The sequence below is a fragment of the Mustela lutreola genome, chromosome 11 (assembly GCF_030435805.1).
Source record: "Mustela lutreola isolate mMusLut2 chromosome 11, mMusLut2.pri, whole genome shotgun sequence".
NCBI lineage: Eukaryota > Metazoa > Chordata > Mammalia > Carnivora > Mustelidae > Mustela > Mustela lutreola.
Genome location: NC_081300.1, coordinates 72,695,686 through 72,711,205, shown reverse-complemented (window position 1 = coordinate 72,711,205; position 15,520 = coordinate 72,695,686). Strand labels below are relative to the sequence as shown.

The window sequence follows — 15,520 nt, the reverse complement described above, 5'->3', positions numbered from 1 at the left end:
ATGCATTCTCTGTGCCAGGCATGTTACATAACCTAACAACAACCCCATGATGTGGTTTATTCTTGTCCTATTTTGTAGGCAGAAATCGAGGAGCAATGACCTGCCCCATGTCATGCAGCTAGGAAGGGCAAAGTTTTTGGATTCCTTATCCAGGCCTCATTCTCCTGCTCCAATCAGGAGTCCCATGAAGCTAATTAAGGTAGAACTTCCCCTTCTCTTCTTCATAGCTAATCCCTGAGGGAGGCCACCTGACCCTTTCCCTTCCAGCTGAAGCCAACGCTGCTGACACCTCTCCTTTGGGACTTCAGCCAGGACTGGCTTTTGTTTCGACTGCTCGCATGCTGAGTCGGAGCTTTGTCTCCCAGGGGCCCTCTTCCCTCCCTGCCTATAAGAGCCTGACCTCGGCTGGTCCCACCATGTTCTGGCATATTCTCTGGGTCCGTCTTGGTAAGTCCCAGGCTTGGAGAGGGGGGGGATTCGCGCTCCGAGTGAGCACCATGGGAGGTGGGGAGACCAGGTCTCCAGTCCTAGGGATAACATTGCCATCCTAAATGTCATCCTCACCCTAACCAAGATCAGGTCCCCACCGTCAGGACCAATACCTGTCACCCTCATTTAAAAACAAAATTATTCCTATAGTCCTTTGCCTCGATTGTCACCATTAGAGTCACTTCCTTGCATCAGGTGCTGTCTTGGAGAGGTTCTCTTAAACTTAGCACCCTGACACTGGCTAGGATGATCCATCCCACTGGCAGCCACAGACGTTTTCCCACAGTGAGTGGATAAATTAATACACAGTGGGGATCAGAGGCAAGGGGACCCCAAGTGGGTAAGTTTTGATATGGTGTATAGGAAGCAAGAAGGTAGATGACATTCATCACAGATGGAAAGTCACAGATTGAGAAGGAGAGGAATGGGGCAAACCTAGTGCAGTCCTACCTGGATCCCATCTGGATCCCGATCTTGCCCAAACTAGACTTTATCATCCAGAAGGACAGCAGACGGTCAGGGTGGCTGGTTATCATGTTCTTCTCTCATGTAGGAAGCTGGCGACATGACCCTCCAGTGCACCAAGTCAGCAGGACACTGGAAGGTAGGAAGAGGCACGAGTGGGTGGTGTCTGAGGAATGAAGGGGGTGCAGAGGTCAAACCCAGGTCCAGGGGACCCTCTCGATCTCCTCTGTTGAATCCCCACCTTACTCTGGGGAACATGTTATGAGGCTCCATTTTTGCAGAGGATGCCATCGAGGCTCAAAGAGGGGAAGGGACTTGCCCAAAGTTATACACAGGGTCTCGAGTTGAACTAGGGTCTTCTGGTCCCCAGACTGAACCAGCAACACTCCGGCAGAGAGGGCAAATTGGTGACTGCACACAGTCTTTGGGCAGGGTTTCTTTGGTCCCCTCTGCGTCAAAAAAAATTTTTTTTGGAATTCATCATTAGCCTTCAAAAAACTGGAGGGTCCACAGAAAAGTCCAGATAGAGTGATTGTCTTGAGAATTTGGAAAATCTGGCTGGCATTCCCAGGGGGCAAAAACAGATGGCGCTGAACAGAGATCACCCATTTATGGAATCTGGGCCTTCCAGTCTGCGGCCCTTCTCCATCCTTACCTACCCGGCCCCTGGAGGTATCTGAGTTTGCTGTCCTTTCTTGCCCTGCCCCACCATTAGTCCTGCAGTGAGTTCCTAAACCCTCATCACCCACAGGACTCTGATGCTAGTCTCCTGCTTTTCTCTCTGTCACAGATTGTGGTATGGGATGAGGAGGGCTTCCAGGGCCGGAGGCATGAGTTTACGGCGGAGTGCCCCAGTGTGCTGGAGCTTGGCTTTGAGACTGTGCGATCTTTGAAAGTGCTGAGTGGCGCGTGAGTGTGGGGGGATCTGAGTTGGGGTGGAGGCGGACAAGATGAGGTCTAGAAAGGGGTGTACTTGGCCCTACCTTCCCAGGCTCTAACTGTACTAGTGTGCCTTCCTTGGGTCCAAAGTGTTGGGCAGTGTGCAGGACAGTAGTGGAAGGTTAAGCAGGTTGTGCACTGCGCAAATGTAGGTATCATCATTCACAGAGATCCTGTGCATTGGATGAGGGAGTCTTATAGGATCACACTTTTAGAATCAAGTGTTGGGTCTGAAATGTTCCCCTTAAGCATAAAAAGAAAGAAAAAAATCACTTGCCAAAAATAGAAGGTAACTATTAAAATATATATAGTAAAAAATAATGCTATTATTCTTTAGTTGAACATTGTTGCTGGAGGCTCTGAGCATAGGATACATTGTGTTAAAAGCAAAAGAGAGAGATTAATGAAATGTGGAAGTATTAATGACACACTAATATCACACTGAGGCTTCTATCCATATCAGCACCTTTTTTTGTAGAACTTTCTGTAAAGGTTAAACTGTTCCATGTCTACATTATCTGATTTTGAACACTGGCCACATATGACCATTGATGACTTGAAATGTAGCCGGTGCATCTAAAGAACTGAATTTTTAATTTAATTTAATTTAGTTTAATTAAATTTTATAGAAGTTTTAAATTTAATTAGCTATATGTGGCCAGTGGCTACCATACTAGTTAGAAGTTTCTAGAAGTTTGGGAAGTAGATTGGAAGGAGAACAATGTTCTTTCTATGTGATTTGGAGTCACTTTATATTATGCTTGTGAGTGCCACTAAGGTCCTCTTGGGTGGTATTTATGCACCTCACATCTGGGAGAAAAAACCCTTCACTTCCACTTTTGCAGGTGGGGAATTAGGGATTAGATGGGAGCAGTGACTTGTTTAGGGATATGTCCAGCAAACTGACAGATTCTGCCTGGAAGGAGAAAATAAGCTCAGGTTTATTACTTACATAAGACAGTTTGTTATTTAAGTAGCCAGCAAATGCAAGGTCATCATAGTGGCAGCCTCCTGTGTCCCTTGTCCCACAGGATGACACCAAAAGGGGCCAGATGACAGCAAGAGTGGTGGGCACCCTGCTGTTGAGGACCTGCTCCATGCTTCAGCTGTGGCTCGAAGCTCTACCCTCCAGGGTAGGGGTACCGGGGTACAGGCTCCTCCCTCCTCTCTCAGTGCGACAACTAAAAATGTCTCTAGACATTGGTTAAATACCTCCCAAATGGTAACTCCCAAATGATAACCATTGATCTGGAACTCAGGATGAGGGGGTCTCTTACCTCTTGCACTCTCTACCCTCTATCCACAGGTGGGTAGGCTTTGAGCATGCTGGCTTCCAAGGGCAGCAGTACGTGCTGGAGCGGGGCGAGTACCCATGCTGGGATGCCTGGAGTGGCAACACCGCTTACCCCACAGATAGGCTCACCTCCTTCCGACCAGTGGCCTGTGCCGTGAGTCCTGCCACCACATCGTCCCAGTGGGGTTTGGGAACTGACTAAAACAGAGTTCAAATTCTCATGTTACTTCTTCAATCTCTGTGACTTGGCATCCCTCCCTCCCCTCTCTGAGCATTGGTCTCTTCTTGAAATGGGGCCACGTCATGGGGAAGAGGAATGGGTGGCATCTGGACCAGATCACCACACACATTGTGACCTTCACGACTTTGGTTATGATATGAGCCCCTGCATGTTTCACATCCCTCTCTTCATGACTCGGAGATACCAGGAGAAGCTGAGTGCCAGGGTTGGCAGGACAAGATGGGGAGGAAGGTTCTATTTTTCTTCCTGATTCCTTATCAGTGTTCCTGATTTTATACTCAGGCTACTGTTTATGGAGTATGCATGGAGGTGGACATTACTAGCTCTGTCTTACAGATGAAAGAGCTGAGGCTAAAAAGATGTATTTATTTTTCTTCAAAAGCAACTTTCATCAATTTAAAAATCATATAAGGCACATAGATTTTACACCCAAAGTTCAGAATAAAACCTAATATGACAGAGTAAGAAAAGTCACTTATACCTACATGACTGAACAGAAACACAGTATTTTTTTTAAAAGATTTTATTTATTTATTTGACAGAGATCATATGTAGGCAGAGAGGCAGGCAGAGAGAGAGAGAGGAAGGGAAGCAGGCTCCCTGCTGAGCAGAGAGTGAGATGCGATGCGGGGCTCGATCCCAGGATTCTGGGATCAGGACCTGAGCTGAAGGCAGAGGCTTTAACCCACTGAGCCACCCAGGTGCCCCCAGAAGCGCAATCTTAAAAATGCTGGAGACTTCCTTCGGTCTTGTTTTTATTCACAGATTCTGCCTACACCAGCTGGTATTCACATCTGTGTCTGTATCTATCCACCTATATGCCTATTCCTATGTATTTGGGCACATTTGCAACTTTGTTACAAAAATGGAATTGAAGGAAATGCAGGCTTAGAAATCAGCTTTTCTCACAGGGCAAATTGATCACAATCATCCTCCCGGGTGATTAAATCTCATTGACAGCATCATTGTTCATAGCTCCCCAGTATTTCAAATTGTGAGCAAGTTCATTTGCTCCTGTATTCCACAATGGCCCGGGCATTGTGCTGATACAGGGACCCATGGTGGACCGTGACTGTGACCATGCTATCCCTGATTTCATGCAGTTTACAGCTTCTGATTTCACTCTGTCCTCCAAACGATCTTGACAAGTGGAGGCGGTTAGTTTCATTTTATGGGTATGGAAACAGCTGAGAAACACTATGTGACATGTCCCAGCTGGTATGTGTGGAGTCAGAATTTGAACCCAGATCACAATAATCCTCTTCTTAGCTCAGTTAACCACCTGATCCCCCAGTTGGGGACTTTCAGGCTTCCTCTTTTCCCCCTCCTCTCTTCCTCTCTTCCTCCCTTATCTTTTCAGTTGTTATCTTCAAGGCTGGGCTGAACATATCCATGGCTTATTTGTTCCATAGTTATTTTCTTCGTGTACATTTCTGGAAGGGCAAATGGTGCACATCTTTTGTAAGGTTTTGTTGCCTTATTACCCTTCCAAAATGTAAGGAAGGCTGATTTGGGGGGACAAGGGCAGGGGTGTCTGGAGAGGCACGTGGGTTCTCAGCTGGGTGCCTGGAGGTCTGACCTTTTCCTCTGCTTACAGAACCACCGTGACTCGAGGCTGACCATCTTTGAGCAAGAGAACTTTCTGGGCAGGAAAGGCGAGCTGAGTGATGACTACCCCTCCCTCCAGGCCATGGGCTGGGATGGCAATGAAGTGGGGTCTTTTCACGTGCACTCAGGGGCGTAAGTGAATCCAAGGCTCTGCCTGACAGGGAAGGAGAGGCTGTGAAAACTGTGTGCTGGGGATTTGGGGGCTCTGATACCCACATTCCAGAGGAGGACACTGAGGCACAGAGAGGTCTCAGGCAGAATTTGGGGGACCACAAATAGCAGACTCCCATATCAAACTGACACTATGCCCAGAGAATATTTATTGATCCTTGTCACCTGCTTCAGGAACAGCTGGATCCAGGTGCTACAGGTAGGGTTCTTTCTTTCTCCCCCTCTTGCTCTGTCTGCCTCATCGTCATTATATTTGCAGGCACTCTCTTCCCAAGCAAAGGCAACGGCGCAGCTTCATCTTTACTCCAGCCAACCCCAGGGCAAGAGAATGCCTGTCTCACTGATTCCTGCAAAGGTTCTAGGAAAGGTTCTCATTGGCTCAACTTGGGTCATGTGCTCAACCCTGAACCAATTGGCTAGGACTGGTCATGTGCTTGTTGCAGAGTGAGCATATTCCCACATTACCTGAGAGGTGGAGGGTTGGAGAAATAGGTGTGGCTCAGGCAGTCTGCTCCAAGACCACCAGGAGGGAGGTGATTAAATCCAGCTTCAAGCCTAGATGGGACTGACTCTTCCCACCCTGTCCCCCAGTGGCTGGCGGTTGAGTGTGAGATGTGAGGGCTTTCCTTAGGGAGGCCACTGCAACCGGCCTCTAGGTGCCCTTTGGCCCCTGGCAGGAGTGAAGGTGAGAGGTGGCTTTTTGTTTTATGGGTGGTGGTGGTTTTTTGGCTTGTTTTTAAATATTTTATTTACTTATTTGAGAGGGAGAGACCGAGAGAATGACAGAGATAGTGAGAAAGCAAGAGTGGAGAGGAGAGGGAGACGCAGACTCCTGGCAGAGCAGGGAGCCCAACACGGGTCTCCATCCTGGGACACTGGGATCGCGCGACCTGAGCTGAGGCAGACGCTTCACCCACTGAGCCACTCATGTGCTCCCCTTTGTTTTTTAACCATCAGAGAATCTTGTTCCACAGTAGGACCTCTTGTGATTTATTTTATTATTATTATTATTATTTTTTAACCTCTTGTGATTCTTGAGTCCACTTTCCTCTTACAGGAGGGGAAATGGAAGCTCAGAAAGTGAGACACCAATTCTTGTCCAGTTTTGAACAATGTACGGGTCAACGAAGGGAAAGAACAACAGCCTTTTCCTTGGAAGGGCTTCTGGCTAAGGGAGGAGGGGAACGAATGATTCCTCACTTCCTCCCTCCCTCCCTCCTTTCCTTCTTTTAGTATGTATTAGCCTCCGTGGCCAGGGGCATTGCACTGTGCACCAGAGAGCCCAACGAACCGGACACTTATGCATCCCTACACCCAGGAGCTCCCCCAGCTGTCACAGGAGGCTGACATTTTATAAACAATCTGATAATTGTCTAATTATATGAGAGCTACAGAGGACCAGTAGGAGTGTGGCCTGATTTGGAGAACCAGTCCTCAGAACAAGAGGATAAATACAGCTTGGTCAGGGGCTGGGCAAAACATGGCTGGAACGGTGTTCTTGGCAGAGGGAACATCATGATCACAGGCCAGGTCGTGGGGGGGTGTAGGGGAGAGCAGGGCACATTCTGGGCAGTGAAGGAAGGCTGGGATGGCTGGAATGTGTCTGCAGCACCGGTCCCTTCGTCCCTGTGTGCTCACCTTGTGGGTGCTTCTCGAGGGTAATGGTCTGCTCTTCCCTTCTCCAGCTGGGTTTGCTCCCAGTTTCCCGGCTACCGAGGCTTTCAGTATGTGCTGGAGTGCGATCACCACTCAGGCGACTACAAGCACTTCCGAGAGTGGGGCTCTCACGCGCAGACTTTCCAGGTGCAGAGTGTCCGCAGGATCCAGCAGTGAGCAGGGGGACCGGCGTGGTGCCTAGGAGCCAAGGGGGAGCCTGTCTGGAAGGAGGAGCTGCAGAGGGTCTTCCGTGCCCACTCCTCTGCCTCCTCCCGGTGGCCCCTGTGAGCCAGTTCATACACAGTCAGCACGAAAGTAATAAAAGAGGTCTAGTGCTAGCTTGTGCATTTTGATTTCATCAAGTCTCTCAAGGAACTGATTTTTCCGCTTTGTCGATTTGCTCCATCGTTTCTCTGTGTCCTACTTTGCTCTGTCTTACTTGTGACCATTTCCTTGCTTCTGTTTACTTTGGTTTATTTTATTCTTAGTTTTTCTCGCTTGTAGGGGTACACCCTTCGGTCATTGATTGTGGTACTGCTTTTCTCTCCCAGTAGAGTCCTCTAGAGCTCTTAATTTCCCTATGAGCACAACTACAGTCGCTTCCCCCAAATTTGAATCATTCAGTCCGATAGTTCCTGGTTTCCCTTGCGAGTTCTTCATAGGCCCATGGGTTCTTTCATGATATGTTATTTTGGGGGATTTTCACGATATTGTATTGTTACGGATTTGTTCTGAAGTCTGATTTCCAACACTCGTGCTTACTTCGGCAGCACATGGATGAAAATTGGAACAATATAATATTTCAACACTCTAAAATAAGCCCAGACTTAAATTTTACAGCCCACCACATGGTCTACGTTTGTTGTGCACTTGAAAACTGCTTAAATTTGGCAGTTGTCCCATGGAGGGTCTGTCCATATCAATTAGGTCGAGTTGAGGTTGGTTAGTGTTTTTGGCAAGTGTGCGTTAGATTTTTCTACATTTTTGTTGATTTTTTTTAAACTCAGATTTTTATCTGTCACTGAGAGAGGGTTGTTAGTATCTCCTACTATAATCAGGATTTATCTGGTTTTTTTCCCCTTTAGTTTTATGCATTTTTGCTTCCTGATTTTTTTCTTTGTTCCAGAATTTTTTTTTTTAAGATTATTTATTTATTTATTTGACAGACAGAGATCACAAGCAGGCAGACAGGCAGGCAGAGAGAGGGAGAGGAGGAAGCAGGCTCCCTGCAAAGCAGAGAGACTGATGTCGATCCCAGGACCCTGAGATCATGACCTGAGCCGAAGACAGCGGCTCAACCCACTGAGCCACCCAGGCGCCCCTTGTTCCAGAATTTTGATACTGTTGTTAGGTGCACTTACATATGCATACATATACCTATATTTTTAAAATATTTTATTATTTATGTGTGAGAGAAAGCATGTGAGAGCGTGAGCGAGCGAGCATGGGGGAGGGGGCAGAGGGAGAAGCAGACTCCCAGATGAGCAAGGAGCCAGATGTGGGGGCTTGATCTCTTGACCCTGAGATCTTGACCTGAGCCCATGGCAGAGGCTTAACTGACTGAGCCTCCCAAGTGCCCTAGTCTTTTTTTTTTTAAAGCATATGCAGAGGGAACCAGTTCTCTCCCCTGGCAAAATTTCTCATGTTCCTTTTGTTTTTACCCACAGTTCGGTCTCACACACTACCCTGGAGTCTCTCAATTGACGTAGTCTACCACCTAAAGGAGCCCCAGAGGAAGTCTTTAAAACTGAGACATAAACTCCCATTTCACTCGCAGGCAGCTTGAGCTGGAGATGGGTTTTACTTCGGGCTCTCTCCCCACCCCTGGTTCTTTATTATGTAGATTGCCTTAACTTCATCAGCCTTCCGGCTCTTTTTCCACGCAGTCTTCCTCTGCCATCAGTAAATGGGACAGAGACCGGACAGGGTGGGGTCGAGCAGGGCTGCTGGAAAAGATAACAATATCAGGCTCAGGAAGGGGGAGGGATGTGTTTGGGAGCATTTGCTCTGGAGTTATTCTTAACCCCTCTTGGGTTACCGTCCCATTCATTCAGACTATCGTTTGCCGGGGACCCTCTGTGCACCAGGCCCTGGGAAGTGGTACACAAGGGACTCAAAGTCCCTTTTCTCACCAGGCTGGATGGGGAAGTAGGCTGAGTCTCCAGTGGGTCACAGTATCCCGAGATACCAGGGGAGGCATGCTGGCTGTCAGGCTGGGAGAGGGGCAGATGACAGGAGAGGGGTGGGGGAGAGGCAGCCTCTCCTCGGTGCTTACCTCTACAACCGCGTTTTCTCTGAACTTGACCCCTGAATGTCCAGGGATGTCCAGACACATGGATGTCTAATGCACATCTAAACCAAACCCATAAACACAGAAACTTCAACTCTCCAGCTCTTCAGGCCAAAAACGAGGAAGAATTCATAACATTTCTCTTTATCTCTCACTCGGTAGTAATCCAGCAGCAAAGCCCCCCGCTTTGATGGAATCCAGTCACTTACTATTATCCATCCCCTTTGCTCCTACCTTTGCCCACAAGCATCCTGTTCTTTGCCCCTGCAGCCGGAGTGGTTGGTCCTGTTGAAAACAGAAGGCGGATCTTGACACACACTCACACACACACACACACACACCCCTGCCCCAGCTTGAAACCCTAGGATGCTTTCCCCATCCCACTCCCAAGGCGACAAAAATAAAACCTAAAACAAAAAACAAAAAAACCCCAAAACCAATTCAAACCACAGCAACACTTTTGTAGTTTTCTCCAAGGCTGACCATGACTTGCCTCTCCTGTGGCCTCTCTGACCTCAGGTTCCCCTTGTGAGTCTTCTCTGAACATTCCAAGGGCATTTGCCTGCTCTTTGCCCAAACAAAACACCACGGACTGGGGCACTTAAGAAACAGATACGGATGTCTTACAGTCCTGGAGGCTCAAGTCCAAGGTCAAGGGGCCATCAGAATTGGTTTCTGGTGAGGCCTCCCTAATTGGCTTGAGGATGGCAGCCTCCACTCTGTCCTCATGTGACCGTCCCTCTCTGCACATGTGCACCCCTGGTGGCCCTTCCTTTTCCGGTAAGGACCCAGTCCAACTGGGTTAGTGCCACACCAGGACAGCCTAACTTAATCACCTCTGTCAAGAGCTTTTCCCCCAGTTGGGTTACTTCTGAGGTACTGGGAGTTGGGACTTCAACACATGAATTTTGGGGGGAGGTATGTTTGTCCACAATACCAGGTTTATTCCCCCCATGCTGAGGTTTTTTGGTTCTTACTGTTCCCTGTTCCCTTAGATAGTTTCCACTAACAGCCCCTCACCTGGAGTCAAAGGTTCAGACTTGGAAGGAAACTTCTAGATCAAATCTAGTGTTTCACAACCTTTTCTTAATTATTGTCCTCCCCACTCTAGAAGTCTTTTTAGACACTCTTTTCCTCATGGTCACCCCCCCGCCATGAAATTTTAATACAATTTTATATATTACGATTTAATACAAAATTATATTACAAACAATATTAAAATTTAATACAAAATTATATTACAATTTTAATATAATGTGTATCTGTGTATGGCCTCTCTGTGTATCTATGCTTTAGACATAAAAAGAATTAAGGTTTATTTTTTTCCTCCCTGAGAGCCAATTTTCACCTCCTGGGGGCGCTGTTGCCCCCAGTAAGAGTGTATAATGGAGTCTCACCCTTTCTCCAGGTTTGCTGGGCAAAGGAAACCCCACGATGGATAAGGACTTGCCTAAGGACATACAGTATATAAGGCAAAGCCTGGATTATGAACACAGACTTGCTGATATTCTCCGACTAAACTCCATTCATTCATTCATTCATTCACTCAACAAACGTACCAAATGTCTACAATATACTGCTCAGTTATAGGTTCTGAGGATCTAACAGGGAATGAAACAGACAAAAATCCCTTCCTTCGAGGAATTTTAATTCAGTTGGGGGACACAAATTTTACCCCCATAACTCCATGGTTCTTCAGTTAAGATTTATCAAAGACCATTTTGCAGGTATTGTTACATTGTTCCTTGAAAAAAAAAACTATGTCCAAAAATCTTGGGCATTGTTGGTGTCTAGTCTGCAGGCCTTCTTGAAACCAGCCATAGTTTATTGTGTTTCCTGTGATTCCCTGGATGGGTGGATGCAGTGTTCAAAGTTTCCCAAACTAATTTGGCCACACAACTATTACTATTATTCTTTATTCTTTTTTTTTTTTTCTTGGTGAACTCATCTTGCATGATGAGTGAGCTGAGGAGCACAGGTGAGACATGCTAAAGTTAGTCATGATAGCCAATCAGAGCCTAGTATGAATTAGTTCACGTATGTCTGGGTCCTGCTGTTCACCAGGGCTTTAAGAAATGGACTGTGGAAGAAGTGAGCGCTGCTGTGGGTGTACGGTATAGGGGTGCTGTCTGGGAAGTGGTCTCAGTCTTAGGGAATGGGCATTAGGAAGATAAAGGAGTGGAAATTCTACAGAGAGGATGGTGAAGTTGGTCTCTGTGGATTCTGACATTTTGCTAAGGCCTTGGATGGGGGCTGGGCCTGCAACCATCTTCCATCCAGATGTGTCCTCACCCGGAACACTGAGAACCTGGAAGGCACTGGATGTGGTGGTTGGTGAGGGGGGTTGTAACCCTACAGCTGCTGGCAGCTGTCTGACCCTGACCTCTCTGGGCAGGCACTGTACTCTGGGGAAGCAGTCATCACAGCCCTGGGTTTGCAATCTGGGCTTACCAGGTTGTGATCTCAGTTTCCTCCTTTGCTAACTGGGGACACACAAGACCTACCTCTTCCCTTTTGAGAAGTGAAATGGCATATCACACTTGCCTATCCCCAGAACACATGCCACGTAAGCTATCAGTAACGGTGGAAATCATTGGCATTATTCTATCTCTCTGTCCTTTGGCTTTGATATCCCCAGTCTCAACCTCCAGTCCCTTCATCTTGGGCATGCCTTCCTCAAGATTAATGATAATATTGATGGCACATCTGATGTTGGTTCCTTTCTCATATCATGTAATTTAAATGACAGTTAACTCCTTGACGTCATTATTATTCCTTTAAAACTCATCAGAATCTTGAGAGTCCTAGGCTCAGAGAGGTCAAGCAACTTGCCCCAAACCATCCAGCCTGTAAGAGGGTTGAGCTCACTGTGGACTGTGTAAGGTTTGGGGGAAGCTGAAAGAGTTAATGGGCACAGTAAGTTATCTAAACAGTAAGTTGCTAAGCTCCTGTCCTCTCTTAATCAAGTTGAGAAAGTCACCCCTCACACTTTAGTATGAATAACTGGGAGAGCTTCTAACCTCTCATAGAAAAGTCTTGCATTGCTGGGGGACAGAGCAGGCAATAGTTGCTGAATGAATGAATGAACGAATGGGGGAGGCTCATTAGAATTTGATGGCAGCCCTGTTCAGAACCAGAGTCAAAGCCAAGAGTGAGGCTGGTAACCATAAAAAATGGTACCCCAGATGTGCGATGGCAGCTGGAGTGAAAGGCAATAATGAAACAATTTGTCAAGGATACTCGTAGGAGGGGAGGAAAGAGAACATGAAATTATTTTTCCTATCTTGCCAGGAGACCAATTCTCCTAGGATTTAAAGGCAAGGGAACTTGAATTATTGATGCGATTTGGCCAGAAGCGCTAGTAGGCAGGAGCACCCATCATCCAGAACACTGCACCCAGCCAGCAGGACTGACCCCAGTGTCTGGAACTGCGGACCCCAAACCCACATCCTCTAGGCCCAGAGAGGGGAGGGGACTGGTCCAGGACCACACAGCAAACACGATCCATGTTACTGCTCCTGGCAGTGGGCATGGCACAGAGGGTGACAATGCATTTGGAGTTGTAAACACTTGGGGCTGAGTCCTTGATCCCAAGTGGATCAGCCAAGGTGAACTTTGGTGTGTGGGGGGCTGCTCTTGGCAGGGGAGGCTCTATTTATTTATTTATTTTTAAAGATTTCATTTATTCATTTGAGATAGAGCGAGGGTGAGAGAGAGAGGGAGAGATAGGGGGAGCATCAAGCAGAGGGAGAAGCAGGCTTCCACCGAGCGGAGAGCCCAACCCGAGGCTCGATCCCAGGACTCTGAGGCCATGACCCTTGCTGAAGGCAGCTGCTCACCTGACTGAGCCACCCAGGCACCCCAGGAGGCTCTTTTCATCCTCCACTCATGCCCTTTCTGTCCCCATGGCCCCGTCTGTCCAGTTCCTTCTCTTATCCACATGATCCTTTCTCTACCATCACACTGAGTCACTCCCCCAGGAGTGAAGACGCTGTGACCACACATTGGTAGAAACTGTTGACCAGAGAGGAAAGGGACAACCTAGAACGGAAGAGGGTGACAAGGTGAAGACCTCACTCATGTTGGGTGTGTTTACCAGAGGAGGGCACGGAGGAGGGAAGAAGGGAGAGGAGTAGGGGGAGAGGGACGTGCTTTTCCCTGCACACCTATTCATCTCCAACAAGGACCAGGGCAGTGCTATGACAGGGGCCTTTGTGGAAGGAGGAAGAAAAGCATCTCCTGAGCTTGCTGGACACGGAGCCAGGCCCGCACACATCCATTAGGGCAGAGCTCCAGCGGCTGGGGCAGGCCCACACCACCTCCACACCCCACACCCCCAAACCTCCCACCCCCTGCACCACCCACCCACCCCTCCCTGCCCACTCCCCACCCCATCCCCCACCCGGCCCCCCAGGTGGAGTCCTGCACCTGCCAACTTGCCTGCTGGGTGGGGGCTGTGCACCAGCCTGTCCCTACTTTCTGAGGCCTCTGTTTACAGGGACCTTAATTACAGGATTAATGGAGGGGAAATATCACGAGGTGGGGGGCCCTTCCTTTCCTTGGGAGGCCCTTCCTTTCCCTGTTGCGAGCTCCTGAATCTTTGACAACAGAGCTAGAGGAGGCAGGCCCACGGGTTGTGACAGCTTCCTCCCAGAGATGGCAATCTGCCCTTTGTACGCTCTGGGGACCTTCAGCAGCTTTTGGGAGGAGTGCTGAGTTTAAAGAATCCTTCTTTAGGGGCGCCTGGGTGGCTCAGTGGGTTAAGCCTCTGCCTTCAGCTCAGGTCATGATCCCGGGATCCTGGGATCGAGCCCCACATCAGGCTCTCTGCTCCACAGGGAGCCTGCTTCCTCCTCTCTCTCTGCCAGCTTCTGCCTACTTGCAATCTCTGTCAAATAAGTAAATAAAATCTTAAAAAAAGAAAAAAAAAAAAAGAATCCTTCTTTCGGAACTGAATGGGTTTGGCCCACAGGGATCCCACAGGCCAGAACACAGCCCTGGCCTGGCCAGTAATGGTCACCATGCACCATGAATGGGCCAGGGACAGGCACGTGACCCAATGAGAGCCAATGAGAACCAGCTCTGAAACGTTGGTGGAAACTGTCTGGAAAGAGAAGCTCCCTTGGTGCTGGTCTTGTTAAGTTCTGGGATGGAGACTTAGAACTTGCCACCAAAGCCAGACTAAGGACAAAAGCAGTGTAGGGGGAAAGCAGGTCTGAGAAATGGTGGGGACGAGTCTAACTGTCCTATTACACAGATGTCCCCTCTGCTTTTTATCACAGGGACTAAATACCATTCTCCCCCTGCCTCTTCTTTTTCTTTTTGGCTTAAGTCATTCTAGGATGGGTTTCTGTCATTTACACTTGGAAAGGTCCTGAGCTCTTTTACTTCTCCAAACCCGTCTGAGGAAACAAAGAGGACCTCACCACATTCCCTGCTTGTCTCCAGCTGGGAGCTTTGGTGGGTTTTCTCTCTGGGAAGGTGGTTCCTTTTTTTCCTCCCCTGTTTTGGTTCACAAGTTCAGGGCCCCTCAACCCTCTGGCCTCTGGTAGGCTTTAGTGGCCACCATCTTTCTTGATCCCGGGCTCAGGCTCCTCTCCCTTTAGTATGATTCACCCCCTTGCGCAGATGAGAAGACAGAGGCGGGAAACGCAAGTTGATGACCCCAAACTGGTGTGGAGAATCGCAGAGCTGGGATTCCATCCCGGGACTCCATGTCAAGGGCCCTTCCTCTGTCCCCTTGCGGAGAAGAAGTAGCAGCCTGGTTCTGCCTTGCAAGATACTGATTTCTTCGTTGAGATTCAACCAAAAGCTCAGGCCCACCGGCTGCGGTCTCAGGCCCCTCCCACCCGCCAGGTTACTGGGGAGCACATACCAGTCTCCCATCCAGAGAACTCTCTTCCTGAGACCTGCGCCGCACTGCCACCTGGTGGTAGAATGTGAGAAGCACCCCTCCCCCACCGCCCCTGTCTGTCTGAAGACCCTTGCTCTGCGTTGGCGCAGTGGAATAGAGACCGGGACGCAAGGGGCACTTTCTGGGAAATTAAGGATCTGATATTAGATTAGCCGTCCTGATATTCCTTTTCTGTTCGCAGTATCAGCCACGGTCATGTCTCTATTCTTCTAGTTTGTTTTCACCTTGTAGACCTGGGACATTCACAAATTAATTGCATTCTCTTTCTACCTAGGCTACCGGGGAACTCGGAACCGAGGGACAGTCTGCTGGATTATTAGCAACTAGATAGAACCGTGTGACAGGCATTTGGAAGAGAAACTTAATGCCAGATTCCATATTCCTTTCTCTGGGACTCATTTTTCTATTTTATTTTATGTTTAGGTTCCTGGCTATGCTGAGCTGTACAAACTA

General features: G+C 48.3%; 1 protein-coding gene across 1 annotated transcript; it reads left to right on the top strand.

The window, feature by feature from the left end:
- The first annotated feature begins 1,054 nt into the window (after window positions 1-1,054).
- CRYBA4 (crystallin beta A4) lies at window positions 1,055-7,182 on the top strand. Its single transcript, XM_059140257.1, has 5 exons — window positions 1,055-1,093; window positions 1,745-1,863; window positions 3,200-3,341; window positions 5,026-5,168; window positions 6,893-7,182. The coding sequence occupies exons 1-5, from the start codon at window positions 1,055-1,057 to the stop codon at window positions 7,038-7,040; spliced, it is 591 nt and encodes a 196-aa protein (XP_058996240.1). The 3' UTR covers window positions 7,041-7,182.
- The last annotated feature ends 8,338 nt before the right edge of the window (window positions 7,183-15,520 follow it).

Excerpts from the sequence above, each read along its gene's own strand:
- CRYBA4 (XM_059140257.1), top strand. The coding sequence starts at position 1,055 with ATGACCCTCCAGTGCACCAAGTCAGCAGGACACTGGAAG. Across the intron at positions 1,864-3,199 it reads TTGAAAGTGCTGAGTGGCGC|GTGGGTAGGCTTTGAGCATG; the intron begins GTGAGTGTGGGG and ends CTCTATCCACAG. Across the intron at positions 5,169-6,892 it reads TTTCACGTGCACTCAGGGGC|CTGGGTTTGCTCCCAGTTTC; the intron begins GTAAGTGAATCC and ends TCCCTTCTCCAG.